The 27,049-nt window shown below is 42.7% G+C and overlaps 2 protein-coding genes across 18 annotated transcripts in view; one reads left to right on the top strand and one right to left on the bottom strand.

Annotated features, from left to right (window-relative positions):
- Positions 1 to 18,119, top strand: part of LOC136449172 (zinc finger MIZ domain-containing protein 1-like) — a 120,421-nt gene extending 102,302 nt beyond the window's left edge. For 8 of the 17 annotated variants that reach the window (XM_066449026.1, XM_066449036.1, XM_066449027.1 and 5 more), the window contains 16 exons: positions 242 to 475; positions 3,231 to 3,266; positions 3,575 to 3,664; positions 5,849 to 6,178; positions 6,598 to 6,772; positions 7,162 to 7,300; positions 8,025 to 8,235; positions 8,600 to 8,705; positions 9,951 to 10,191; positions 10,849 to 10,917; positions 11,085 to 11,179; positions 11,735 to 11,926; positions 12,592 to 12,815; positions 12,994 to 13,056; positions 13,652 to 13,867; positions 14,172 to 18,119. In XM_066449026.1, the coding sequence (XP_066305123.1) occupies positions 242 to 475; positions 3,231 to 3,266; positions 3,575 to 3,664; positions 5,849 to 6,178; positions 6,598 to 6,772; positions 7,162 to 7,300; positions 8,025 to 8,235; positions 8,600 to 8,705; positions 9,951 to 10,191; positions 10,849 to 10,917; positions 11,085 to 11,179; positions 11,735 to 11,926; positions 12,592 to 12,815; positions 12,994 to 13,056; positions 13,652 to 13,867; positions 14,172 to 14,282 (2,532 nt within the window). In that variant the 3' untranslated portion in view covers positions 14,283 to 18,119. The remainder of the gene's footprint in view (positions 1 to 241; positions 476 to 3,230; positions 3,267 to 3,574; positions 3,665 to 5,848; positions 6,179 to 6,597; positions 6,773 to 7,161; positions 7,301 to 8,024; positions 8,236 to 8,599; positions 8,706 to 9,950; positions 10,192 to 10,848; positions 10,918 to 11,084; positions 11,180 to 11,734; positions 11,927 to 12,591; positions 12,816 to 12,993; positions 13,057 to 13,651; positions 13,868 to 14,171) is intronic. The other 9 variants (XM_066449030.1, XM_066449029.1, XM_066449033.1 and 6 more) reach the window with 9 other exon arrangements.
- A 94-nt stretch (positions 18,120 to 18,213) lies between these two features.
- Positions 18,214 to 26,948, bottom strand: LOC136449174 (uncharacterized). The gene is made up of 10 exons (XM_066449044.1): positions 26,927 to 26,948; positions 25,823 to 26,099; positions 25,015 to 25,261; positions 24,534 to 24,669; positions 23,594 to 23,772; positions 22,656 to 22,895; positions 22,208 to 22,290; positions 21,634 to 21,830; positions 20,989 to 21,160; positions 18,214 to 20,833 (listed from the first exon to the last, which is right to left on the bottom strand). The coding sequence occupies exons 2-10, from the start codon at positions 26,043 to 26,045 to the stop codon at positions 20,535 to 20,537; spliced, it is 1,776 nt and encodes a 591-aa protein (XP_066305141.1). The 5' UTR covers positions 26,046 to 26,099; positions 26,927 to 26,948; the 3' UTR covers positions 18,214 to 20,534.
- Between the last annotated feature and the right edge of the window lie 101 nt (positions 26,949 to 27,049).

Below are 27,049 nucleotides of genomic sequence, written 5' to 3'. Positions count from 1 at the left end.
CATGCTCACTATCCGGTTTATCGTCTGTCGTCTCACGAAAGTTAAACATTATTACCAAAGTTGATGACCTCCTTGTTTCACTTGCAGTTGGTAACGTAAGCAGTGGTCTGACGTGCAAAAAGAAAGAGCACAACATGTCTTACACATTGTTGGTAACTTGTTGTGTCTTCGCTTCAATCAAAAGTGGTTACAGACAGACAGTATGTTGTTTTATGTGCTCGATATTCTTCTCTCGTTTCAGGGGTCCCCTTTATACTCTGTTTTTCAGGGGCAAGGTCCTCCGCAATACAACAACCAGTACCCTCCCCAGCAGAGGCCTAACATGCCTCCCAACATGCCGCCAAATCTGCCGCCCAACAAGCAGCAACAGATGAACGTGAACATGAACATGTACAACAACCCACAGAGACAACAACAGTACCGGCATTATGTAGCTCAGCAACAGGCGCGCATGAGGCAGGGGTACCCACAACAGGTAGGGGTGCCGCTTCTATCATTGGTGGAACATTTTCTTTATTATTTGTAGACACGACTTTTTTTCTACTAAAGATTATACAGTCAAAACTGCCCAAGAAGACCACTCAGGGGACTGATAAAATCTGGTCTATGTGGACAGGTGGTTGCCATAATACCATATACAGGATTCTTTATGCTTGCGTCAATAGGAGAAACCTGCAAAAAGTGGTCACATTGGCCAGGTGGTCTTTAGGTAGAGGTGGTCACTTGTACAGGTTTGACTGTGCCAGGTAAATGGTGATTGGAAAGTGATGAAACAAGCAAGAAAGAACTTGTCCAGTGAAGGAAGCTGTGTTCGTATATTTTCATTCAAATCATTCTGTGCTGAGGACAATGTAATCATGAGTAAGTAAGCAGTTTGAGTAATAGGTTTGATGATACATGTGTAGCTACATCCACACAGGTAACAAGTTTTGTTAGGTGTGATCCCCAGCTGTCATAAAAAATGTTCACTTCCTGTGGCAGCAAGGACGTTATGTTGTCAGTAAAACGTGAAGCGAACAGGCAAACTGGCTATAGGCAGGATTCGAGAGATGATTTATCAAGTACTTAAAATGAATTTTCATGATTTTAGGTAGGTGGTTAGGTCTCGTGTTAAAGAAGACCCGAAATAAGTTCGAACAAAATTGGATTGATTTCATAGTCATAATTCTGTAACATGGAGTAAATTTGCAGCCAAACCTACCGCTCAAAATCTACGACTGTAGTAAATTTTCAAAAATCAGCCTTCGTACTGACAGGTAAATGTTATATAGGGTCTCTTAACTCGAGTTTTGTACCTTTTTCTGCATGTTATTCAACTTGTCTGACATTGCATATTCAGCAAAACAAATTTCAAGAGTTCAGACCTCATACATCAATGCCATGGATTCTTAGGGGAACTGTTCAATACATTGTTGTGATTTCCTATCAAGTCCTAGTGCTCATGGATGCTTAATCACTGACAGCATCTTGAGCAGAGGGAGGGCTGCCATTTTCATCTGGCAGCAGCCCAACACAAAACTCATAGATCTGTTGGTTGATACTCCCTTCAAGTTCTCATCTCCGCAGGGACGTGTTACATTTGATATGGGCGGCTGAGGACGGGCATAATCTAGTCAGGCCGTCCGAAAATTGGGATGAAAAAGCAAATTGAAAGAGGGCCGAAAGATGAAAGCTCAAAAGCCTTCTTTTATGAGGGTAAACAAGTACAAGTGTGCTGGAAATGGACAGAAACTGAAGTGGGGAGGGATGAAAGAGAATGAAACAAATTACTATTGATGTTACCCAAATGGTCTGAAATTAACTGACTCAATGCACACTGAAATAACTTAAATGATGCACGCCCGAGAACCTGAGCTTGGGTCCTTTGATTCCATAATTGTGGGATTTGAGGGAAAATTTGCCTGTATTTGTCATCAAACAGACAATGCCACCAGTGCATCATAGAGAGCGGCAACATTTTGACACTGCCAACCACCGCCGTGTCAATTAACGTTGCCGGTGATGAATACCTGAGCACCAGCGCCCATGAAACTAAATTAACTTTCTCCTATATTTGGCCTGACATGAGATGGGCCCAAAATGTTTCAGGGCACAATTATTGATTTTATGTCACTTTTGTCTGGTGAGCAAGCTCTGCGGACAAATTCCGACCCCTATTGTCGCCAGACGTAATGGCCAATGGCTAGTGAATTATTATACCGGCATTAATGTGGTTTATGATTCGCTGACTTGGTAACATACTTTTATCTGTCATCACCAGACGTATATTAGCCACATTGTGTGCGAGAGGAGCTCCTCACACTCACTGTTGTGTTGCATAAGATAAATCCCTCCCAGAGCACCTGTAATCAGTGCATCTCATGCAAAAAATCTGCTTGATTTCCTTGTTCAATAGCAAGTGTCGTCTGGGGTTTAGGATGCAGCTGCATACTGATTGGGAAACGGCAGTTGAGACTAGAGCATCATGGGAAGTGTCATTGTGAGAGAGACGCCTTAGGGCCAAGCCTTATCGCCTGATGATCAAACGTATGATCGTTACTGAGGAATCACTATGTGCAGAATAGTGCTGAGCTGGGGGAACACTGGACTTAATGGCATCGTTTCATCGACTCCCTCTTTGTCAGAGCCGATGCGGCTGACTTTATTGTACAATGATCTTGCTGACTCAAACCTTAGCTGTGCCCAAGAGTAACTGAGGAGTAACCCACAAAGGAGAAAAGAAGGGTTCTAGCGTCCTACTGATGATTTTAAGGACAGTACTTGTGATTCTGACTGATTTTTAATTGTTAACAATGTTATGAAACACGCAAATTAGCCCGAAGGGCTACGATGTATTTTAAATCGAATAAACTGAAACTACTGTGAAATTGCAGATTGACAGATGCCCACAAATGTATACATGGAGGTTTTGAAATTATGTTTCAGAATGTTATGTTTTATTTATTTAGCTGGCAGAAAAACTTAGCCTACAGGATGTAATATACTGTGTAAAGGGAATTTTTTTTGTTAATGGCTGGTATGTCTAGTTGGATTGATATCAGGGTATCCATCAGAAATCTGTACATTTCCTTATATTTAATCTGTGAGTCACCATGCCTATATGCTGCTGTAGACTATTCATTTTGTGCATTGATCGTTTTACAACATTTGACACGAGATCTGCTGGCAAAGAAAGATATGTGGCAAGGAAACTAAAGACTGTTTTTCTTCCCCGATTTGACTTGTTTCAGGGCTTTCCCATGGGTCCAGAGGACGGCCCACTCAAGGTAAAGTACTTCTCACGCCTGGCATGGCTTTGGTGTCTCAAGTGTGAAAGAGTCTTACTCACCACAGCACCTTTTCCCTTTTAGCCCAAATCCAGGCCAGGTGCTGCACTGTAAAATACAGAACAGACCGAGGCCAAGAACTTATGCTCCAATTGACTACCTTGATTGGAGCCAACTGCAGCTTAGTAGTACACATAATCAAGTTCCCCCTTCCCCCATCAAAGGAAAACTGTACATCCACATTACATCCTTCCACATGTTGATGATAATATGTCCAGTTTTACCCATTCCCGGCCTTGTTTTCACAGATTCCAAGCGAAAACATTCCCACAAAACAGCCTGCCCTCTCGGTCAAACAGGAAATGACCGATAGCAGAATGAAGGAGAAAACTATTATGGTAAAGGCTAGTACTAGAACACACATACGGAATCCACGGTATTGACAAGGGAAGGGAAAGCAAGTGGTCATACTAGAAGTCGGGATAAGACTTGATATGAATGGAACATGAACATTGTTGGTCACAAATTTTCATATTTCACTTGTTGTGAGTCAGATTAAAGTTGACAGCAGAAAGATTCTTTTAAAATTCCATAGACTGATATACTCCTGAGGATTTAAGTTGGCAATAGAGAGAAAATGAAGCGTTTGCGGTTGTTTTGAGTTGAAGCTGTGGTTGTAAAGTAGGCAATAAAGTAGGCAAGTAAAAGACAGAACAAGCATTTTCGCTGTGGTTTTAAGTTCGCAGTGAATAAGTCATCGTGAAAACCATGAACACTAAACCACTGCAGAAATGTCAACATTTACAGAATTTTCTGATCACCTTTATTGAACTTGAAAAGCCCACAATCTTTCTAATTTCACTCAAAGCAATTCTGATTGTCGGTGCGTGTAGCTGGCAGATTGGCTTGTTGATAGAATTCTCGGGAGATCCTGCAGTCTTGTATCATCGAACTTCATATCCAAATTCATTATTTAGGGAAATGCATGACAACAGGTGATGTGTAGGCTTGGGATAAGAGATTATATGAATGATAGTGGCATGATTCGCTCAGGAGATTCATTGAGCGTTTCAAGCCAGAGCGCAGTTGTGGAAGATAACATGGATGTTTCTGCCTTCTTATTGGCAATCTGCTTAATGTGACGTCAATGCTGTCAGATCTTTTTGTTTTTTATGTCGCCAGGTTGACTTGAAGGAAGAATGTAGGAAAAATAAGAATTTATATACTAGTATTTTATGACACTTCATAACAAAGGAAATAGGCCAGCTAAAATTATATGGTAGTTTTCATCAGTGGTAGATAGTTTTTCCTCAAAGTAAATGCAAGTTGACCACTTGCTTTTCTCTCCTTGGACAATGTGTTGAACACCCAGACCTGCCTCAGCTTTACTGAATTGCAAAGCAATGTGGACCAATGTCCTCTGTATTCCAAAGTGCGGAATTTTTAATCGAAAGTTCACGATAGTTTCCAGCAAACATTTCTGACCACAGGTAGGTTGTTGGAATACAGAGGATGTGAAGCAAACGACACACGTGGATTCCCCTTGCATGCCGTAGGTCCATAGTACTAACAAGCATGATCCTGCATGACACACTAACAAACATTGATATACCAACAGAGATTGCATGAAAGCCATGATACACAGTTGAACACAAAGCTGAGGTCCCTCTGCTGACTCAACAGTTAAACTTGCAGTTATGTAAGTGTCCAGATGCTGGAGTGTTTCTCTGCGGCTGGGCTTAGAGACAATGAAGGATGTTACCAGGTCCCTTCTCATTAGTACATCTGTAGATTTGGATGCATGTGGTCTAGCTGCCATCAGAATAGCAAAACAGACTTCAAACTAGAGGGCGTATATCTTTCTTTTAGTTACCAAACCTGAAGCCGCAATGTGAATAGCTGAGAAATCTGGGAACATCCTTTGGGGTAGTTTATGAGAGCTTAAATGTGTGGATGCTGAAAAGTTTGCTTTTCGTTTGTTCTTTCTGCCACACTATTAACTTAATTGATACATGTATCTTGTGTGCATGAAGCAAAGACCTGTCACTTTCCAGGCTTCTGTATACAAGAATAGAAATTGCAGTGAACTAGAAAAGTCATAGAACAAAAATCCACCAAGTTCTCATGACAATCAGAACATATATGAATATCTTAAAAGCTAACATCACTGACATGATACAGACATCGCTGCAGACTTGAATGAAAAGCGTCTCTGTATTTGCTTGCTCACAAACTAGTCTGCTAGACTTCCATACACCTCCATCTTGTAATACATGTATATAGAATTAACCATTAAGTATTGTTGTCTTGGAGATGTTGGATAGCTCTTTTACGGTTAAAATATGCTGTATGTTCATGTTTGCTTCAAGTAGGACTTGTCTGCGCTTCTTGATATTGTAGATTGAAAAAGCAGAGAGGTTCCAACTCCGACCAAGTCGTTTTTGAAAGCAACAAAATATCCTGTAGATAGAAAAGAGGAACATAACTGTATGAGTGGCGGCTGGAGTGTACTGGAAACCAATTTTTCTCTGATGATGGCGTTGCCTGATGTTCTTGTATTTTGTTTGTTTGTGTCTCTTCAGTATGGACCACAAGGTGGACAGCCCCCTCAGCAGTACCCTCCCGCTAGCCAGTATGGGAAGCCAGGTTACCCCGGACCACAAGGCATTCCCCCCTCCCCCAACTACCCTGGCCCTCAAGGGGGGCCACCCCGCCCCCCAGGTCAGTTCCCAGGAGGACCCCAGGGGGGTCAGTTCTATGGGCCGCAGGGGCAGTTGAACGGGAGGCAACCACCCGGACCCCCAGGCCAGCCGGGTATGCCAGGGCAGCAGGTGCAGATGCACCCGAATCAGATGCATCCCAACCAGATGCATCCCAACCAGTTCCCGAACCAGCAACAGAACTTCAACGGGGTGAGACACTTACTGATTGATCTAAGCATGATGACCTCTTTTGTCATTTACGCACTGTTGTCACTCATGGTTCTGTATTTATCATTATGACAAGCTTGCCGTTGTCAGCACAGTTTCTGTTGTGCAGTTTTGATTTTGATAGATAGGCATCATCATATGGGAAATCATTATATCCTGTTGCATCAGTCTCATTATGTTATACCAATCAATGTATTACAACAAAAGTTAAGTGTAGCCCCATTACTGTTCATTATGCTTGTCTAAAAGAGCCAGGGGAATTTTCCCCAGTACAGTGAACCAGCAGTGAATACTGTACATATAGTGTCTGTTTTCTCCATCACAACCAGTGGAAGAGTAGGTCTTTGGTGAGCTAAACTGGTTGTAGATCACTTTTAATGAACCACTTTTTGGTCCCCCAGCCTCCTCAAAGGACTATGAGCAGCTACCAGCATTCACCCATCCCCAGCAACCCCACCCCACCCATGACTCCAGGCAGCATGCCTCCGGTTCCATCCCCGTACCCGCCAGACATGAAACCTGGCTTCGACGGGCCACCTGACATCAAACCAACCATACCCAGTGAGTATGATACATGTACGTTTACTATGGATTGAACTGCATCTTGCTTTCATCTGTATGTCAAAGTACAGTCAAACCTGCTCAAGAAAACTACTCAGGGGACCGACAAACTCTGGTCTATGTGGACAGGTTGTCACTATAAACAGGATTCCTAGTGCTTGTATCAATGGGAAAAATTATTTAAAGAGCCAGCAGTAAATGGTCACCTTAGCCAGATGATCTTTATGAAGATCTGGTCTCTTGTACAGGTTTGACTGTATCTCCTTTCCTGAATCTCGTTCTGTCTGTCAGTTCTTGAAAATCTGTATGTTGTCAATTCTATGTTATTTGCAATTGTACCTGGTAGTCTTAGAGCATGACTTTGCAGTAAACTAATTATGTTTAAAAAAATTTATTATCGCCAGATCCCAACGATGAACTTCGTCTGACATTCCCGGTGCGAGATGGGGTGGTGCTGCCGCCGTTTCGGTTGGAGCACAACCTGGCCGTCAGCAACCATGTCTTCCACCTGCGCCAGTCTGTGCATCAAACTCTCATGTGGAGGTATGTCACTGACAGGATTAAGGCCCAGGCTGTAGCCTGCTTATGCTACGGTCACATTTCCAAACCGGGGCCCAGCCGGGCTGTCAAGAATATACAGAAATGGTGCTCATGATTAATTTTTACAATTTTTTTTTGTCTTTGATACCATACTTTTCGTCCCCGCAAACTGCCCGGCCAGGCCCCGAGTAAGGAATTTTGACCGTAGCAGTAGCAGGCTCTACGAGTCTTGCTTTATTTCTGATGACTTATCAGTTCTACTGAACATCTTTTCCATTGCACTCAGTTTGCTGTTGCCATCTACAGCGGCTGGCAACAATGAGTTGAGTACAATGGAAACCAAGTACAATAGAACTGATATGCCATCAGAAATAAAGCCAGACTCGTAGATAGAGCATGCTAAGGAGGCTACTTATAGACTGAGGTTTAGGATAGCAAACCAGGTTCAACTTTGTTACATTGTAGAGTTGCTTCCCTACGTCTGAGATGATTGTGTTAAGTGCAACGGTCTTAAATCCTCAGTAGTCAAATTGAACATCCTTGATTAATATATAAAGAAATCTCAACAGCAGTGGTGTGGTGACTGATTTTAAAATCTAGAGTTTCTTTCCGTCGTCTTAGATGATTGTGTTACATTCTCAGTAGTCAAATTGAACATCCATAAAGAAATCTCAACAGCAGTGGTGTGTTTGCTGATTTTGAATCGATGATTCCCCCCGCCCCCCAGATCTGACCTAGAACTGCAGTTTAAGTGCTACCACCACGAGGACAGACAAATGAACACCAACTGGCCAGCGTCTGTTCAGGTCAGCGTGAACGCCACGCCACTGACGATTGAGAGGGGGGAGAACAAGACCTCGCACAAACCTCTGTACTTGAAGGAAGTGTGCCAACCCGGCAGAAACACCATCCAGATCACTGTCACCGCCTGCTGTTGTGTAAGTACCTCTGTCCAATCACTTGTACACAGAAAGCATTGAATGGTGAACTATATTTTTCTTTTTCTTATGGAAATAAGAAAAGACACATCATGTGAAAAAAAATATGGCAACATGCTTAGAAAAGTCAAAGAAAACCGCTCGAATGAATGCTTTTGTTATCCCGTGCTGCAAACACCTGTAGAGAAACAGAACAATAAACCACATCTTGTAGTTTTAAAAACTGTTTTCTTGACCTGAGGTTGATATTAGAACAATATGCATCTGATTGCATTAGCATAACAGTTACTATTGAGTAGACTTAGATAAGAATAAGATCCTCGTTACTGTGAGAAGTCACTTATGTAAAATGATGTTTTTCCAGTCACATCTGTTTGTGCTCCAACTGGTGCACAGACCGAGCGTCAGGTCCGTCCTGCAGGGGCTGCTCAGGAAAAGGTTACTCCCAGCAGAACACTGCATCACGAAAAGTAAGTCATCTTTTCTGGACTTTCTGGACTGTAGGCTAGACCTCGATTTGTATGCTTATTGTAGGTGTTACAGTCCTTTGGAAGCTGTAGGTCCCATTTTATTGACGATAGCCACGCCAGTATGTGGAAGAACTGACCACACTTAACAGTCAGAATGGGGGTATGCTCCATTGTACGCTGGCCAAAACTTCTGAACTCACAGGCAAGAACCTACCACACATACCAGTAGGAGTAAGGGTTGGCCTGTGTTACACAATCGGGGGGCTTATTTGGCCTGACCAGTGGAAGGGTTGCTGGAAGCTTAATTTAGTCAGGCTAAAGTAGGGGTGTGCTTCAGTGTGCAATGTCCAAAGCCTTCCACTTCTGAACTCACAGGCTAGCAATGTAGTAATCACCTTTGGCTAGCTGGGCAACCTCGGCTGCATGTCAGTTGAACTAATTGAAAATTGAAAAAAAGTCGTCATTAGCGGCATGTGGGGTTATTAAGCTTGGTCCATTAGGCAGAGGAAAACAGTCATTAGTTGTGAAGTAACTCACTGGGCCTAAGAAGGAGACTTTTGAGTAGAGCAGCGGTTAATTGAACTAGACCTTATCACCTGATGAAGGCAATCGTTAGTGGTATGTTGGCTGATTGGACCTGGCTTTCATTGTGCCCAGGCTGCGGAACTGCAGACTAGAGTGCATACATGTAGACAGGGCACCAGGCACTTCTCACATGCTGGGATGTGGGGTATCGCACTTGAGTGCAGGATCTAGTTCAGAAAAGTTAAGATGATTGATTCTACTGGTCACTTTGATTTAGGTAGGACACATGAAATTTGGAAAACTTGACTAACTGGAAGCTTGATGCATACACTTGTTGTTGAATCTGAAGTTTTTATCAATTGAAAAACTATGATTCCCTTTATATTATGGTACCTTCATTTATGTCTTGCCTTAGATAATAACATATATTGAAAAGTTCATCTTTAGATAGTAACATGTATAGAAATATTTCCAAATTTCTGTGTACATGTATTTCCAAACATTCAGTGAGCTTTAGAGGTTTACATCTCAGAACAATGTGAATATGATATTTCTACATACAACAATATGCTGCAAAGTTCGCCAGTATGATACTGGATACTACCATAAAAAGTTTGGACAATCTTACCTATAATGGATACTACTACTGTATGATGTGAATATAATGTTTCCACATACAACAATATGCTGCAAAGTTCACCAGTATGATAACGTGATTAGTCTTCCCTACGGCAGTCAAACGGAACTTCTCCAGCGTGGCGGCGTCCAGCGGGGGCACGATGAACGGCGAAGACGGCGTGGAACAGACGGCCATCAAGGTGTCGCTGAAGTGCCCCATCACCTTCAGGAGGATACAGCTCCCGGCCAGGGGCCATGACTGTAAACATATCCAGTGCTTCGACCTGGAGTCCTACCTGCAGCTCAACTGTGAGAGAGGCCAGTGGAGATGTCCTGTCTGCAAGTAAGTAGTGTGTCTCTGGAACTAGAAGCCCCGAGTTCGATTCCTGCAAGCTACTGGAAAGGGTCGCAGTCCTTAGGACGGGACGTTAAGTCGTGGTCCAATGTTCATTGTGCTTGTCGAAAAGAGCTAGGGGAATTTCCCCAGTGCAAGGAACATCTAAATACTGTACATAGCGTCTGTCTTCTCTGTCACGACCAGTGGAAGTATAGCTCTTCAGTAAGCTAAAACTGGATCGAGATCACTTTCCTTTCCCTTAAGTCATCGCAAAGCATGGGTTGGTCACACATCATTACCACTAGAGGCTGGGACTGATGAGCAAACAAACATTTGACAACAAATTCCATAGAAAAGAACAACTTTTTGAGTGCATTGTGTATTTTGTTTTTTAAATCATACTTGTACTTTGTACATTTTATTCCAATCATAGAATCATGGATCACACGTATTCAATTTCGTTCCTTTAACAGTCAGACAGGGATCTCCATCTAGCCTTACTCTTTGTCTTCACATTTGGCCTTTTGTCGGTCACATTCAATAAGACAGTTGCACAACATTTGTTATGATTTGTGCGCAGTGTTTGTTACTATCATTGTAGCTTTTTAAGTCTTGTATGGACTGTTGTATGCTGATGTAGATTGTTCTATTTTGTGCCCACAGCAAAACAGCGTTGTTGGAGGGCTTGGAGATCGACCAGTTTATGTGGGGTATTCTAACTGCAGTGCAGAGGTGAGCTTACGATGCCCTCGAGTTTTTTTTAGAGATCAAAATGTTTATATCGTCTTACTGCCACAGTTCCAAATGTACCATAAAGTACATGTACTAGTATACCAATTATAGATTACTAGTTCACAGGCCACTGTTCCGAAGTAACTTGAATCTTTCTCTCCTCTTAGTTCACAAGAGATAGAAGAAGTGACGATAGATGCCAATGCAAGCTGGAAACCAATCCCACCCAAACCTGGTCCGGACATCAAGCAGGAGGACGATGGTACATATGGGGCCTTTTTTATAACCTTTGCTTTTAGCGTTTGTATGTGGTTTAGCAGGATAACTCAAGAAGCTTTGGACGGATTGAAATGAAATTTGTTAGGTCTCGTCCTATCAATGAAATTATTAATTTTGGGGGGCCTGGGGGCTTTCCTTGATGCTGCAGCAGAACTTCCGGGTTTTGATACCTTGTTTTTAGTATGTAAAAAAAGAAAAGAAGTGCATGAAATACCTCCGATGCGAAGTTGCCAGCTGTGATTTCTGCCATTACAATCAACCAAATAACAGTAAATTATTCCTCCATAGAACTTAAGTAAAACTTATCATCAAGGCAGTTAGGGCCTCTACCCTCTTCAATAGATAGCATTAAACACTTGGGGCTAGATATATATACAGAGATGACTTAGGTTTTATAGGACATACAATGTAACCATCAACCGCAAACTGTGTGTAACGCACAATGGTAGGTACACCTGTTGACCAGTATGGATACAAATTGATGAAACCTGAAGCATGGAGAAGTAACAACTCTCTCTCTCTGTACCCTTCCCCACAGAAGCAGCATCGTGTCAACCGCCTACGAAGAGATTCAAAGCCATGTCGCCAGGCAGCATGCAGATGCCCACCATGCACGACTTCAACATGGGGCCCAGCCCCTATCCCCCCTCCCTGCCTCCCCCTCCCCCGGGGCAGGGCTACAATGGTCAAGGTGGGCTAGTGGACTTACTCAGCCACTCTACCAAGAGATGTGAGTCAACCTGGAAGTGACGTTTGGCATGCTGTACAAAAAAAACAAGCAACTGGACTGACCCTTCTGACCAAACTCTGATTGTTGTTTTGCTTTGGAATGCCAAACTAATGCGTCATAACCTTCTTGTCAAGCCGTAACCACCTGTTTTTTTATTTGTGATGCGGTAGGGCATGATACCAACTAAACAACAGCATGACTTACTGGTTTCTCACAAACTAACCTATGAGACGAGCTGATATGCTAATGACATGAACTGGCTTGAATACTGAGCATGAGAAAGTCTTGCAGTTTGCAGATTTATCCAACAATGCATCTACCGGTAGTATTACTAGTAGTTTCTTGCATCCCTTGGTAAAAAAAAGCTTTTCAAGATGCAGCTTACTTAAGTGCAATATACCAGGTGAAGTAAGCTGCATTTTGAAAAGCAAGAAGTCTTAGGATGACCAAAAAGATGACAGAATGATATTGGTTACTTTGAGTTTGGAAAGCCACCGGGGACTTGGATGGTCTGATTGAAAATTTAAAGACAAATACAAAAAAGTGTTGATAAGATTCATCCCAGTGTCTTTCCAAAGTTGAAATTACAAGTGTTCCTTGGAGGTTCTCTTGTGAAGTGTTGTTTTGCACCGTAATAAACTTTTTTTTCTTCTTTTTCCCACTAGGCCAAGGCCCAAATCCACCATACACACCCAACAGTGGCGGTTATGACTACAACCAAGGAGGTCCCGGTCCAGGCCCAGGGGTAGGGGGCCACCAGGGTCCCCCTGTGAGCATACCTGGTGACTTCAACCCCAGCAACGGACCTCCCCTCTCTCACATGAACGACAACATCGCGTCAAACGACCTCCTTCCTGTAGAAAAGCACCTCAATCACGCATCGCCACAGGTGAGGAAGACGGAAGTGTGCAGAGACACTTGTGAAGTTATAGAGGACAAATCATGGAAAAAAATTAGAACAGGGATGCACCAAAATGTTGTCTGAATTTTAAAGTTACTGATTCCAAGGCTGATGTTTTGGACAGATCATGGCCTGATTGTCATGATCATTCTTTCTTTCCCTCTAGGAGCAGGTGCAATTGAATGTTCACGTCGACGTGAAAGTTGACGATGGAAAAGACGGATCCGCAGTAATGTGTCTTTCCTCCATCTTATTGCATTTTGTCGGCTAAAATTTCCTCTGGGTTGCGATGCAGCTGGTTTAAACTTACTCCCTGGTTGTCGTCTCTCTGGTTTAATTCTTGGTGAATCTTAAAACTGGTCCCAAAGAGAAGGATAGTGTACAAGTGTTGAAGAAATAGGGCTGGATGTGTTAGTGTTGGGGTGATGTGTTGTGTTGACTACTACTGCAGTGTGGCACTTTGTGGCATGGTGGTAGGAAATGCACGTCTTCCCAGCAACCTATTTTTGTTTGGCTTTGAGTAATGCTTTTGTAGTTGTGAGTCTACGTTTTGGGCTTCTCCAGCTCGGTTGTCTGAGGTGTTGTAGCATGAAGTTTGTGTCATTTATACGACAAAAGCAGATTTGCTAGAAAAGCAACATACCACGTTTATAAATACAACATGAAAATGGCCTCAATATTACACAAAAATCTCTACAAATTGCATCTCACTTTCGTCTCTTTGAAATTGTGAAGAACCTTTTCCCACACCCATTGTTGTGAAGTAGTTTTGCTACTGGTAACATCAACTGAATTCACCACTTACGTGACTGATCCTTTTATAGATGAACCAGCCCAACGGTGGTCCCGGAGGCCCCCCACTCAACCACCCCCACCCACCCCAGCTTCCACCAAGCAGCCAATCACAGCAGCTGATGCATCATGGTGTGGGAAACAACAACCCCTCCAATAGGCCAGGAGGGGAGGGGTTGAACGATGAGTTGAACTTCGATCCGCAGGCAGTGATTGACGGCGGAGGAGAGGGACAAGAAGGTCTTGATGTAAGTTACTTCATAATCATGGTCATGGACCAATAAGGGATTCTCTCAAGACTAATGTTCCATTCATATTAAGCCTATCATAGCCAGTTGAATTATTTAAAGATGTACCCAGTTAATTTAGCCGGCTATCTTTGCCCAATATGAAAGCAAATTAACCGGTTGAATAAAGGTTTTAACAGGTTAAATTGAAACCACCACTAATAGGAAGGGGGTTTAAAACCACCAGCTGGTTTGTGTTGTCTTGGTTGTAGTTTGTTTGTTTTTGGCTGTTTTCCTAACATTCCTCCTGTTTTGTACCTTGCAGCTTCTACCGGAGAACATTGGGGATCCCACAGAACTGTTGTCTTACCTCGGACCACCGGACCTTCCTGGCAATAACAACAACGATGATCTCCTCTCCCTTTTTGACTCATAATCTTCGCTGTTGAAGAGAAGAGACTTGGACCTTTGCTGTATATAGCTCACCGTGTGGAAATGTAGAATAGTTCCTCCGGAAAGCCATTTTTTGTACGTGCCTGTGAACAGAGGCCCCTGCCTGTTGCGGCGATGACTACAAGACAGGACCGTTGTTTTCGGGAACAGTGAAACTGCAAACAAAGGGAGGAGAAACAGTGAGATTCCTTGTGAAAAAAAAGATGTGCCCCATGTTACCGTACTGGTTACCACGTTAAATGAAAGCCTGCCTAGCAGAGACTGATCCCATGCGCCACCTGAACATGATGCCCTAACCATGGCAGCTAGCAGACTGTCCACTGTCAAGCAGCAGCACACGAAAAGACGTCTGGCTTACTAGAAATTGTTTTTCTAGTAGAAATAATGAGATGCTGTGTAACTCAATGCTGCTTACACTTTCTGGGGTGCTTTTTATGCACTTTAAAAGGTTTTGATGCAGTAAAATTACATTGTATCTCTGGAAAGATAGTAAGTTTGGTACAGGAACTGTTGTTACAGTTCTTCATATGAAGAACGTGAGGTTGTAGACTTTGTATTGAAGATAAGGCTCAGGTTTAAAGAGAAAGTATTTTATGGTTCACCTTTGTAAAGCCCAGTGTTCCGAGGTTGACCACCTGGCTCATGTATGGAAGCTATGCATGTCTGCTGGATTGAGGGGCGGGTAGAGGGTGCGTGCGGGTTTGCGTGGTGCCAAAAAAATTTGCCTCCTTTCTTACCTGCCACAATGGCTGGCCAAACAGACTCATTCCAGCCTGCAACACAACAAGGAGATGAGACTTTTATGTGTAGGAAAAACTGGAACTAGCCCTGCATATTTATATGTATATGCTGTAAATACGAAGGCGATTTTAAACCTGCTCATTTTTTAGTATGTGCTTCTAGGAAGACTTTGCCATGAGTGGTAGTGTACTATAGTGGTGCTTTGTATTGTGGTTGTTTTAGGTGAAAATTTTAGACTGCCCCCCAGATACGACTGGGGACTTTAGAGAAGTGAACCTCTCGGCTATATCGTAATTATATTTTAAGTTATGCAAAAGTGTAGAAAGACTAGGTCTGAAAATAGTTTTTACATGTATTTACTCGAGACGTGTGTTCATATATATAATCAATGTGTGTATGTGCACCTGCGGGCAATGAATTTCTTGCAGACAAAGAACACATTCTTTGTAAAAGGCCACTTTGTCCTTGAGCCTGTGGGGATGATACATGTGTTCGTGTCCATGTGTGGACGTACAGACGTACAAACCGTATCTTGTGGAAGTTTGTGTCCGACCATCCAAAAGTTTCATATATTTTGTATGGACCGTGTATGAGCGTGTTTCTATAAACCTCCCTGTACAGTCGAGTTAACTGTAGGAATTTACCAATCTCTATGTGAAATTGCCAAGTTGCATCACAGCCAAACATGTTCTTGTGTTTTTTGTCTGATTTTCTCAGTTTTTTGGACATGTAAAGCAACATCCAGCTTTGTAATCTGTGTGCAAAACCCTACAGCTATTGATGTGGGGGAATGTAATGTACTGTCATGTATGTTGTCCTGTTACTATCGAGCTCCACTATAGGCCAATCCAAAGAAAAGATTAAGAAAAGGTTGTAATACTATGTATTGTTGGCATTTTATCCTTAGCGATCGGACACATTTGTGGTCGCAAGTCAGTCCCCGCCCCAGATTTGAATGCTGTACAGTCGCTAGATACTATCATGTTTTTCGCCTTAGCTCTGTTAGATCTCTGTGACTTGTGAACAATGTTCATTTATACTGCTATTAATGATATGGCAAAATGTACTTTCTTTTGCCTTCTTTTGTATAAAAATGGAAATTGCTTGTTTTAGATAGAGCTGCACAACTGACCAGTTGTGTCGAAGACCCAGAAAACACTGTCTGCTTGATTACTTAATAATATGCTTCAGAGCTTTTGACCTAGGTCGCAATTAACACTGGCAAGCATATAATTCTTATATGGCTTAATTTATATGTCATACCAATAGAGTAACAAAGACACTATGCTGCCCTATTTTGTACATACTGTATGCCTTTATTCCTCGTGCATGGACAATAGCCTTGTTCCCCGTGCTTTTATTTGTGTACCACAGCGGAAAACTACTTCTCCAGATTTTTCAAATCAGCTCAGAGTGTGTACAGCATAGCACAACTGGCAGACTGGCTAGCAAAACTCTTCTAGACTTGTCATTCCCTCAATTTGCTTTCTTGAATTTTTTTCTGTCATTCTCTGCAAATCCATTTGCTTACCAACAGATGGAGCATGTTCTCCTAACAAATTCACACCACCTCCCACCACAGATGAAAGTGAAAGGCAAGCTGGTGTGTCAGCCAGCAGATTCTCTGTAAATGTTTCTTTTCCCTCTGTGCCTTTTTACCAAAAAAAAAAGCAATTTCTTACTACTTTGAAAAGTATACGTACATTCACTTCAGTGAAAACCCGTACGAATTCTTGCAACATTTGTGAGGTAAGACTGGGTCTTGCTGGGAGTAACCATTTTTTTCATTTTGTACTTATTGACAAAGAGCGACCATTCGGAACAGCCAGTATAGAGTTACCTTGGTCCAAGATGGGAGAAGCGAATCCCATAGTGCATGGCAGCAGTGCATGAAATGGGTATCAATGCAATAAATGAAAATGTAGTGATCATCTATTCAGATTTTAAAACAGAAAGATAACATGTATGCAATACTGTGTATTAGGCATCCAATCATGTAAGTGTGAGTCATTCATTCCAGATGGTTTAAAGACCAAAGTCTATCTATTTCTGTCTTTTCAATGGTCTTCAGAAAGATGCTGGCTGCCAAAGGAACTCTTGTTTTGAATGGTCTCTGCTTTGAGTGTAGTTTTAGCTGTTGGCTTCACTTCCGATGAAGCCACACATTGGGTGTTATTTAGTTAGTGTGGACAGAACCACACTACATGGTTAGACTTCTCATGAGAGGCCAGCAAACCAGGCACTGTTTTCAAACCGGTTTGACGATATCAGGGAAAGATTGGTGCTTTCGTGGTCGTTGCGATCCGTATTCAGCACATTTCAGTAAGACCTGTTGCCTGTCTTGGGCCCATACAGAAATTTGTCATTCTGTTCAGGTTTTCAGGAGAAATTGAAGACACGAGGTTGGTTTGCTGGTCTTTTTAGGGATGGGATGTAGCATTTATTGGGTACTGCTGAAGGAGCTTGGGGAACAGGCTCGTGATATGATATGGGTAAGGGGTACCAGTTTGTTTCCTACTTAACAGTCCTCAGACTTTGCCAAAAGATATGGAGGGGGAAAAACAGAAACTCAGTGAATTCTACCATATTTGTCACGTTTTCTGCAGTACCCAAATTGAGAGCTGTTCTTCCAAACAGGGTTTCATCAAATCTCATGTGTTTCGCAGGTCATAACCATGTTACCAGAATTTAACTCACCACTTGGTGGTGATTTGCCCTCCCTCATCATTGATATCGCCTGTTCCCTGGGTTACTGGACTTGTCAGTTGAACTTGGGGGATTTTTTGTGGATAGAAGGGAAAAAAAAGATGTTGTATCTTTTTTTTCTTTCCACAACCTGGAAATGCAAACATACCTCAGACTTCACCGATATCAAACAATTTAACAGATGACAGTGTACTGCCCCCCTCCCCCACCAAACAAGTCCAGCAGTCCAGTTCTGTTCTTTTCTACTTGATTTTTCATTGATCAGTGCAACCTGCCAGCTGTCCATGTTTTCAGCCATACCAATTCTGCACCGATGTACCTAGGTAGCCCTTGTGGTTGATATTTATGTAATAAAAACCTTGTACCAAAGACATGGTACCTTGTTGTTCTCAGTCTTTGATGGCATCATTTCATTGAGTTGAAACACCACATTACCTAATGTAATGAATGAGGGACATGAATACAAGTCATGTTTATGCGATTCTTTATTGGTGATGTGCGAGCATCTGTACTCTAAGCACGTTGAGGCACTACTTCCCAGAGTACTGTATAACGCTAGGAGGCACCACTGCCCAGTGTATGTTGGCTTGTTGGGGCCCCAAACGGGGTATACCAGGTGACCTATACGGGTACGGGTACCGGTTTTTCCCCTTACCCAGAGCAAGAGTGTGATGGCTGGGACATGTCATGAAAATACCTAGGCTAATACAGTAATAGAAGGCTTCCCAGGGTGGCACTGAATTAGTGTCCAACAGCATTAATCTCCAAACAGATCTCAACAGGGGCAAAATTGTATCAGCCAGCCAGAGAAGCTCCAGCCAGCCCTCCTACGATTTTGCCCCCCGGGATCTGCTTGGAGATTAAACAAGCAATGTTTTGGAGATGGACGATCAAACATAACCTTGTAGAGATGGGTTGCGAATGGAGGGGGGCATAACGGACAGCAACAACTAAGAAAACTTGGAAGACAATGACGGCCCGCCCCAGTGCTAAGCACTGACATGTGGCGATGATGATGATATTTATCAGTATCTCTAACAACACCCCATCTTTGTATAATGGTGTGACCTTGGCTTTCTTCCAGCCAGCGGGGTACAGTTCCTGTTGAGAGTGACAGATTGTATATGTATGCTGCTATAGCTGGAGCAGCGTGGTGGATTAGCCTGCTACTCACTCCATCTACCCCTGTACTCCTGCCAAGAGGGATGTTCAGCAATTGTTTGTGTGTGAATTCTGTTGGTAAAATCAAACATAGTCTTTGGACCACAGGTCCTATAGTTGTCATATACAAACTAGATAAGGCTGCGGCTAGTTTAGCTCCAATGGAAGAGAAATATGAATTTAAGAAAAAAAAACACCTTGCAGTACCTTCTTACTTGCCAGGAGGCACTGCTAGGAAGAGATGCAGGACTGTAGATGGAGCAACCCTAGCCTGGGTACCATCCTCCGTAGTTACCACTGGCTCTCACTGATCGCTGCAATGCCTACTGCAGACAAAAAGCTTTGTCGATCAAGGGGGTCCTAGTGCATGCTTCTGCATCTGACATGTTGATGATCATAAAAAAAGCTCTTCCACAAGAAGGCTTAGATGAGTGGAATCAATCAGCTAGCTTGTTCAAATTTGAAAGGACATTATGTAAATTCCAGACGGTTTACTATGAATGTTTGGATGCAAGGCCAGACCCTATGGTAAGCAAGCAATCGGTGAGAACCAGCAGCAACTTCAGAGGATGGTACCCAGGTTCGACTAACCCTTATGAGAAGATGGGATGGGTTTTATCCTCATTTTTCTCACAGGCTGGTTTGAACTGAATTGAGTTGGTTTCACTTGTAGTGTTTCATATTAAGCGTCAGGAATGAATGAATGAATGAAAATGAATGAAAACTTAATTACCGTGTCTTGCACCCAGCCCATGCGGGCTTATAAGACAGCGTATACGTTCCCAAGTAAGATGTGGAAGCATTGAATGCTATACTTTCCAACTTCCCAACCTGTGAACTTGGTGTCTCTAAAAATTTGCACCTGTGAAACTCCATATCTACTGTCACGTTACAATTTGACAAGAAATAATAGTTCTAAAAAGTTGATTCAACCCACATTTTCCCTGACTCTTCTACCCTCAATTCAAGGTTTAATACTGAATGTAAAGCCTGGTACTGTCTCACAAGCCCCACTTACACCCTTGCAAATTCTTCAAATACTTCCACATACTGGAACTTTCACTTGTAGTCTAGACACACAAAAAAGACGTGTCAATCATGTTCAACTTTAACTCTAAGATGTAAACACATCAGGTGACAACAATCAAGGCTATATATTAATTGCAGTGGATTTGATTGACCACAATGTCAAATTATGGCTTCGATGGCTGACAAGCTCTGGAAAATTTGTTCTAGTGTTGGCATAGTAATATTTATTAACTAGTCATACTATAATTTATAAACTGATTACAATGTGTCTATTTTGCGTTTCATGACAAAAAGTGATCACTGTTATTAGACATCGTGACATTTTTTTGGCTATGGTGCAGTTTTCACAGTGACACCTCACCATGAATATAAAACCACCAAGACATTTTTTGTTCTATATTCTACCAAGAACCTACCACCTTGTCTGAGCATTTCGTACTACACAATCTACAGTACTATGATGTACTTAAACAATAGCAAGCACTCCATATTCTACTTACTGTAAAATCAAATCTCCACAAACTCAAAGCAGATTACTGTACAATCATGTATATTGCTTGACCACTACAGTCAGTGTCTCTACGACTAAAACTAATGGTCATGTCCAGGCCGGCTGCACGTCGTAGTCTATATGGGGCCTCCTGTGCAGATAGAAGTTGACCAAGTTGTTGACTTGACCCTTGAAGGAGAGGTCCATGGGCATGAGGGTGGGGGGCGACTGCACGGTGGTGTACCCCTTCAGGACAACACTGTACTGCTGGGACAGAAGGTTGCAGCCCCAGAAGAGACACAGGCAGTTCACCAGCAGCAGACTCGCCACCCAGACGTCCCCCGTCACGATGGTTGGGACCGCTTCCCAGATGGTACTACTGGCATAAACCTGCCCGAAGTACAGGACTGGAGGAATACAGCAAGAGAAGACACGTTATTGCCATGAAGACTTGTGTGTTTTCAGGGAATATGATACTGTACAGTAGTTCAATGCTTAGAAGTGGCCCTCTTTGGCCTTCCATTGAGCGAGATCGTTAAAAAAAAAACAGTACTAGCCTGACCTGCGCTGCAGACGAAGGTTGCCTGGGTTAACAACACAAACTGAATGAACGTGACGAAGAGCCGGTGGTTGTTGCGAGCCACACAGTTGTAGAGGAAGAGGCAGTGGTGGTCCAGCCCTGACACACACTTCTCACACAGCTTACAGTGTTTAGCCATCACAGGCTTCACCATCTGGCACAAACACAGGAAAGTTTACCGAGAATATACAATTTGAAAAAAAAAACAGTCAAATATCTTTCTCTTTGACTACTCTCCAAGAAGAGGTTAGGCTCTGGCTGGCTTTGGACATCTTTTTAGACATTGGTATTGGGCTCTCTATTTTGGTCATTTTTTGTTTGTTTTTGATAGCAGACAAAAAGAAAACCTGACAAATTAGAAAGCCCAATAAAAACACCTAAAAACATGTTTTAATGCCAGAGGCTAACTTCTGCTTGGTATTTTTTTTACTACAGTTTATGGCAGCAATAAAGATAGTATAACATCAATTCAATTTCAGATAACCACAGTATAGACTATCACAGGGCACCATCTGTGTATAAGTTACCATGCTATTTTAATTCTCGCCTCCAACATTTAAAAACCAACTGATACATAATCTACACTTTCCTAAGCTTCAGCTTGGACCGCTGAATTAAGCCACATACCTCACAGGTTCCACAGAAGTCAGTCAAACCACAGGTCCCCTCTCCAACATCCTTGATAGTCATGGTCCGGCCTTCCTCGTTAACTTTCGGCCTCTTAACGTACCCCGGCTCTGATCTAATTAGTATGTAGAACATGGGGAAACAGATAAGGGTGCCTGCCACACCACATACACTCAGGAACAACTGTGGCCAGATTGGTAAACCTCTGTTAAGGAAAAGACAAAGAAGACAAATTCTACACATTGTTAAACTTGCAGAGTAACAAAAGCTTATGTTTTGTTAATTTTGTCAACATGTTGCATATACATGTAGTTAGTTGTTTTTGATGCTAAGCTTACTTGCATTTTGTAATGTTTGGCACTGTTGGCAGGATACATTCACTAAAGTTGACAAAAGACCCGGACAAACATCACAAAATGCATACGATCAGCATCAAAAACAACTTTCTGACAACCTGGCAAATATCTTTTGAAACAAAGAACACGAAATTAGGAGAAATGATTGTGTTCATAGTTCTTCATACACTTGCTACCAAAGCACTGTGTAAGCAGTCTGATTCAAAACAAAAGGATATCTGGTAGAACTTTGTAGTAGAAACAAGCTGCTGTGTGGAAGAGTCCTCCGGCAAAGGCACCAATGTACGTTGGATTAGCCCATCTGAAAAAAACATACATTATTTCACAGTGAGTAAGAGATAGTCAAAGTCTTGCACAACAGAGACCTAACATGTTACATCCGACAAATGACTTTGTTATGTTTTCATTTCATTAAAATGACACTCAAGTGTCTCCTCATCATGAAATATTGAACACATACATTAGACTTCTAAAATAAGTCTAGCAAGTATCTAGTATATAACAGATATTGTGTTAGCAGTCGAGAGCCTCCTAGAAAGGTTAACTGCTGGGAGACAGACAAGAACCTAGACTCCTAGAGGAATGTTTCTATCTTCATGTCTACCTTATCCCCCAAACAACCAGAGCAGGTCAAGAGACTTGGTATTTAGGTAGGTAACCACTCACCGTGTTGCATGTTGTAAGCGATGAGTTTGCTGGAAGACCACAACAAGCATCAAACCTAAGACAACTACAGTCATCAGACTGCCGTAAAATGGGATCCACTGTTCCAGAGAGTACGCAAAGACCGGTACGACAGTCGGCGTGAGCAGGAGCGCCCACCAGGCACCGACTGGTCCAGCAACCGACGCGTCCTTGGACCTCCTGTTCATGAAATACGACAGGGTGCTGGCTATGTCTCTGTGCCTGCACAAAAAGAAAATGCGTTGTCATTTCGTCAAACAATTCCCAGGAAAACTTAAGAAGAGACAAAATCAATGATAATTTTGCATTCAAAATATGCAGATAGCCTAATATAATACCAGACTTGAAAGTTATGAAATGATTTTTTGTGGTATGTGGTTTACAGATAGGTCTTAGCCAAAGGGATGGCAGGTTTAGGTAGCCACATAGCAAATTCGGTTGGAACTGCAGTTTGTATCTTTTGTTGTGAAAACACATTTGAAGTTGTAGGTAGCCCTTGAGCCTCTATAAGAAGTGAATTCTGATACCATAGCAGCTTCCTTTATATGCAACAGTCACAGTTTGTTGGGGTGTTTGCAAACCAGTCAAAAAGTTATCAACAACTTAAATATTCTATGGGTAAATGTGAGAGTACCGGTGCAGAGAGTGCTCGCCTTGCATACGGTAGGTCGTGAGTTCGAACCCCAGCCGGGTCATACCAAAGACTCTAAAAATGGTACATACTTTTTTCTCTGCTTAGCACTCAGCATTTGGGAAAGAGTATGGAAGTTAAACACACATATCACTACCAGCGGACCAGCCCCCTGCTGTAGTGACTTGCACTTGTGTGGCCCAAGGGCTAGGAATGGGAGATGGGCGCCCCCCTACGCATCTTCGATGTATGGGACCACTTTAAATGTGAGAGTATAACAAGTGCTCACTTAAAAGTGTTTCCCTGTCGTGCTAGGTCTACGGGCAGGTGTCCTTGTCTGTTCGGCACCTGGAGCAGCTGGCAGCCGCAGATGGTGAGCAGGTTCCAACAGAAAACACCCTGGCCCATCTTTGCTGCCAGGTGCAGGGGAGTGTTACCCTCAAGGTCAGGCAGGGTCGGATCACACCTCTGTGGAAAGAAAGCAGAATAATCCGTCAATATGTCGTTTGTTAGTTCGTTTGTTCTGCGTTACCAGTAAACCATGGTATCCTTAGCTTTCCACCTTGTCTGCTGAAGTAAGGACCGAAATTAGCACTTTGATTTGTTGACGTGACACTAGAATGTACGGCATAGTAAGACTTGGCTTTACCTCTGATATGAATTACTGTAATTACTCTGTAGTGTTGAGTGAGAAACTGCTTGGAGCCCCATGCGCCACGAGGCACAGAAGGGGAATGAGACTGAGAGAGAGAGTGTTAAGTCAATCACTTCCTCACACAGCTTGCACTTATCAAAACATTTAGTTCTGTAAAAGGGGAAATGTTCACAGTGGTTTTATGTTTTTGATTTTCACTGTAGCCTCTTCACCGCTTAAATTAAAACAACAGCAAACCTTACCCCATTTACGGTCAAGCACTGTATGGCAGTGGTGACGGCAAACTTAAAACCACCGCAAACACTCCATTTCTTCTCTACTGCAAAATTAAATCCCCGCAAATATTTCCCCTTTTGCAGTAACATTAATCACACTATTTCTTGGGTTCATTTCAGAGAAAAAATCTTTTCTCTCCATAACCTTTTGTGCGTGACCCTTACACATTGTTTTTGTATAATGTGTAATTGTACAAAGCTAACTGGAGTGTTATATCTTGAAAGTGAGTTATTACCATTTATCTGATAAAAACAAGCAGACAAAACAATTCACCACACTTTCCCACAGGTGTACTCACTTGTTCTCTTAGGCAGTACTGGAACGCCTCCAGGTTAGCGAGTCCACTGCACACAATGTGCATCACAGTCTGCCCATTGTTGTCCTTGTCTCGAAAGCCAAGACCACACACCTCAGACAAGTAGTGCATGATGTGACTAGTAGAACATGACAATAGGAGGGAAGTCTTAGTATTAAACTGATAAAACTGTTATTACTCAAGATATTTAGTAAGGGCGTTTTCAGTAAATCACAAACAAAACTAAAAAAAGCTGGAAAAGCATAAAATTTTTAAAAATTAATACATTAACAAGTTGTCACTGTTTTTTTAAAAGTTTTGGATAAAAGAGAGTGATAGTAAGTATACCTAGAGTCATTATATTCGGTTCCAAGGAGAATTGAATTGAAAAGTTCATGAAACAAAGGAACTATTTTGCGAAGGAAAATAGGTCCATGTCTAATAAGGTTTGGAACATAGCGTTCCAGATAATTTTGTGACCTACATGCTTCCCCCGGATGCAGCATGGTGCATGGCATTCCAGCCCTTTTTGTCTGTTGTCCTCACCGACGCCCCTTTCTCTATCAGCTGGTGCACGAACACAGGGATTCCTCTCTTACACGCGTAGTGCAGCGCTGTCTCTCCGTAGTCGTTGGTAGCGTCGACCTCAGCTCCGTGTGCCAGGAGCAGCTCCATCAGCTGCGGAAGGCCCCGCATGCACACCTGGTGCAACGGGCTGAACCCATACCAACCTGGATTGGGAAGAAAAAAGTCACATCACGACCAAGGATGTTAAAATACCTCCTTGGTAATACTCTCAAAGCAGAGGAGTGGGTCTGGCTGATTTTTGACATGTTTTTAGGCGCTTTTGTCTGGCTTTCTACTTTGTCAGTGTGGGTTGGTGAGAAGAAAAAAACATGGCAAAGTAGAAAGCCCGACAAAAACGCCTATAACACGTCAAAAACCAGCCAGACTGACTCCTCTGCTTGGAGAGAGTACTTGGTAAGACTTATCCAATAGACTCCTTTCCAAGCTTCAATGCATTGGGCAAAAAGGAGATTCGAACGGTAAAGCAATGTAACATATGAATGTAACAATGTTCTAAAATTTACAAATAAAAAACTTTAAGATTTTACTGCCCAACTTTTATTTTCCCCCAATGTGCCAGAGTTTGGAAATGGGTCTATTTGCTGATTCAGCTCTCTTTCAGACCTATCTGAAAGGAATGGTTTGGTTTGTGGTTCAAATAAGCAGTAGCTCTAAAAATTGCGGTACTTGATAGACAAAAGAAAGTGTTGCAGACTCCAGCTTACCTTTTTCGTTGACGCATTCGGGATGTTCTGTGACTAGCCTCTCGCAAGACGGGATGTCATACTGCTGGATGGCATCATGGATGCTCCGATTTAGCTGTGGTCCAGGAGGAGGAGGAGGAGGAGATGAGACCCCTTGAGATGGAGGTCCGGGTCCGGCACTGGGCGGACGTGGTCCGGGTCTGGCACCGGGCGGGCCAGGACCTGGATGGTAGTAGTGAGCCATTTCTTCCGAAAGGGGCTAGTCCCTTAGTGAAGCATTACTTGCAGCTATTGCAGACTGTAGAGTTGAGTGGAGTAACGTTAGCTGCGGAATATTATGTAAATGTGGTTGAATAGAGTAACACCAAGGAGGTTAAAAATAGCCTCCTTGGTAACACCAAGAAATAGCAATGCGCAATTCATAAGGTTAATTAGTACGTAGATGTAGACGTTAGCCAAGACCAGCAGCGCATGCAGGACTGATATCAACTTATGCAAGATCTTACTCTATTCTATCCAAGGAGCATAACCTTCTTTATGTCATGCCTGGGCCTGATACGGGTGTTCCGGACCGTGTGATAACTATCCGGATCACATAGGGTTCGGGAGGGTTATCACACAGGCTTCCATAGAATATTTCGAACGCATTTCGAACGCGTCGGTTGCGCGGCCGTCGGAAATTCGAATACCGGATTCGGAGATTGGAATCAATGTTGCTACAGTTTCTTGGTCGAGGACACAAAACTCCCTCAACTTCTGGCGCATTCCGCATTGAAATGTGTGTTTTCTCGGGTGGGTATGGCCAAGGTATGACATAAATAAAATACAACACGTTGTATTCCGCATCACCTACGGCCGTCGGGCGATCCGACCCGCGGTCGGGCTGGTACCTCGGGTGATACGGAATACCCCGTGTTGTATTCTATATTGCTCACCACCACCTTGGTTACGGTATTACAATTTACCGGCCCATGATTATACGTTTAGACAGAGATTGTTTCCGATCTCAGAAAGCCTACAGCATCTACACTATACAGAGAAAAGTATCCAAGCCAAAAAGCTTACAGAAGATACCAAGACGGTGTAGCTTTGAAGCGTGTGGTATGGAAAATGCAAACAACTTACTAGTATCAATCACTAATCCACTTCCGGGTTTACAAAATAGCTAGCAGCGTATTTGCAGTTGAGGATTCGAGTCAGGTTTATGTCTGTTCTAGACGGACAAAAAAGACCTTGTATTGAATATGA

Source organism: Branchiostoma lanceolatum, chromosome 14, assembly GCF_035083965.1.
Source record: "Branchiostoma lanceolatum isolate klBraLanc5 chromosome 14, klBraLanc5.hap2, whole genome shotgun sequence".
Lineage (NCBI taxonomy): Eukaryota > Metazoa > Chordata > Leptocardii > Amphioxiformes > Branchiostomatidae > Branchiostoma > Branchiostoma lanceolatum.
The sequence above is the reverse complement of the archived record's forward strand: the minus strand, read 5'-3'. Positions and strand labels throughout refer to the sequence as shown.

Excerpts from the sequence above, each read along its gene's own strand:
- LOC136449174 (XM_066449044.1), bottom strand. The coding sequence starts at position 26,045 with ATGGCTCACTACTACCATCCAGGTCCTGGCCCGCCCGGTGCCAGACCC. Across the intron at positions 24,670-25,014 it reads GCTGCATCCGGGGGAAGCAT|TCACATCATGCACTACTTGT; the intron begins GTAGGTCACAAA and ends ATGTTCTACTAG. Across the intron at positions 20,834-20,988 it reads AACCTTCGTCTGCAGCGCAG|TCCTGTACTTCGGGCAGGTT; the intron begins GTCAGGCTAGTA and ends GTATTCCTCCAG.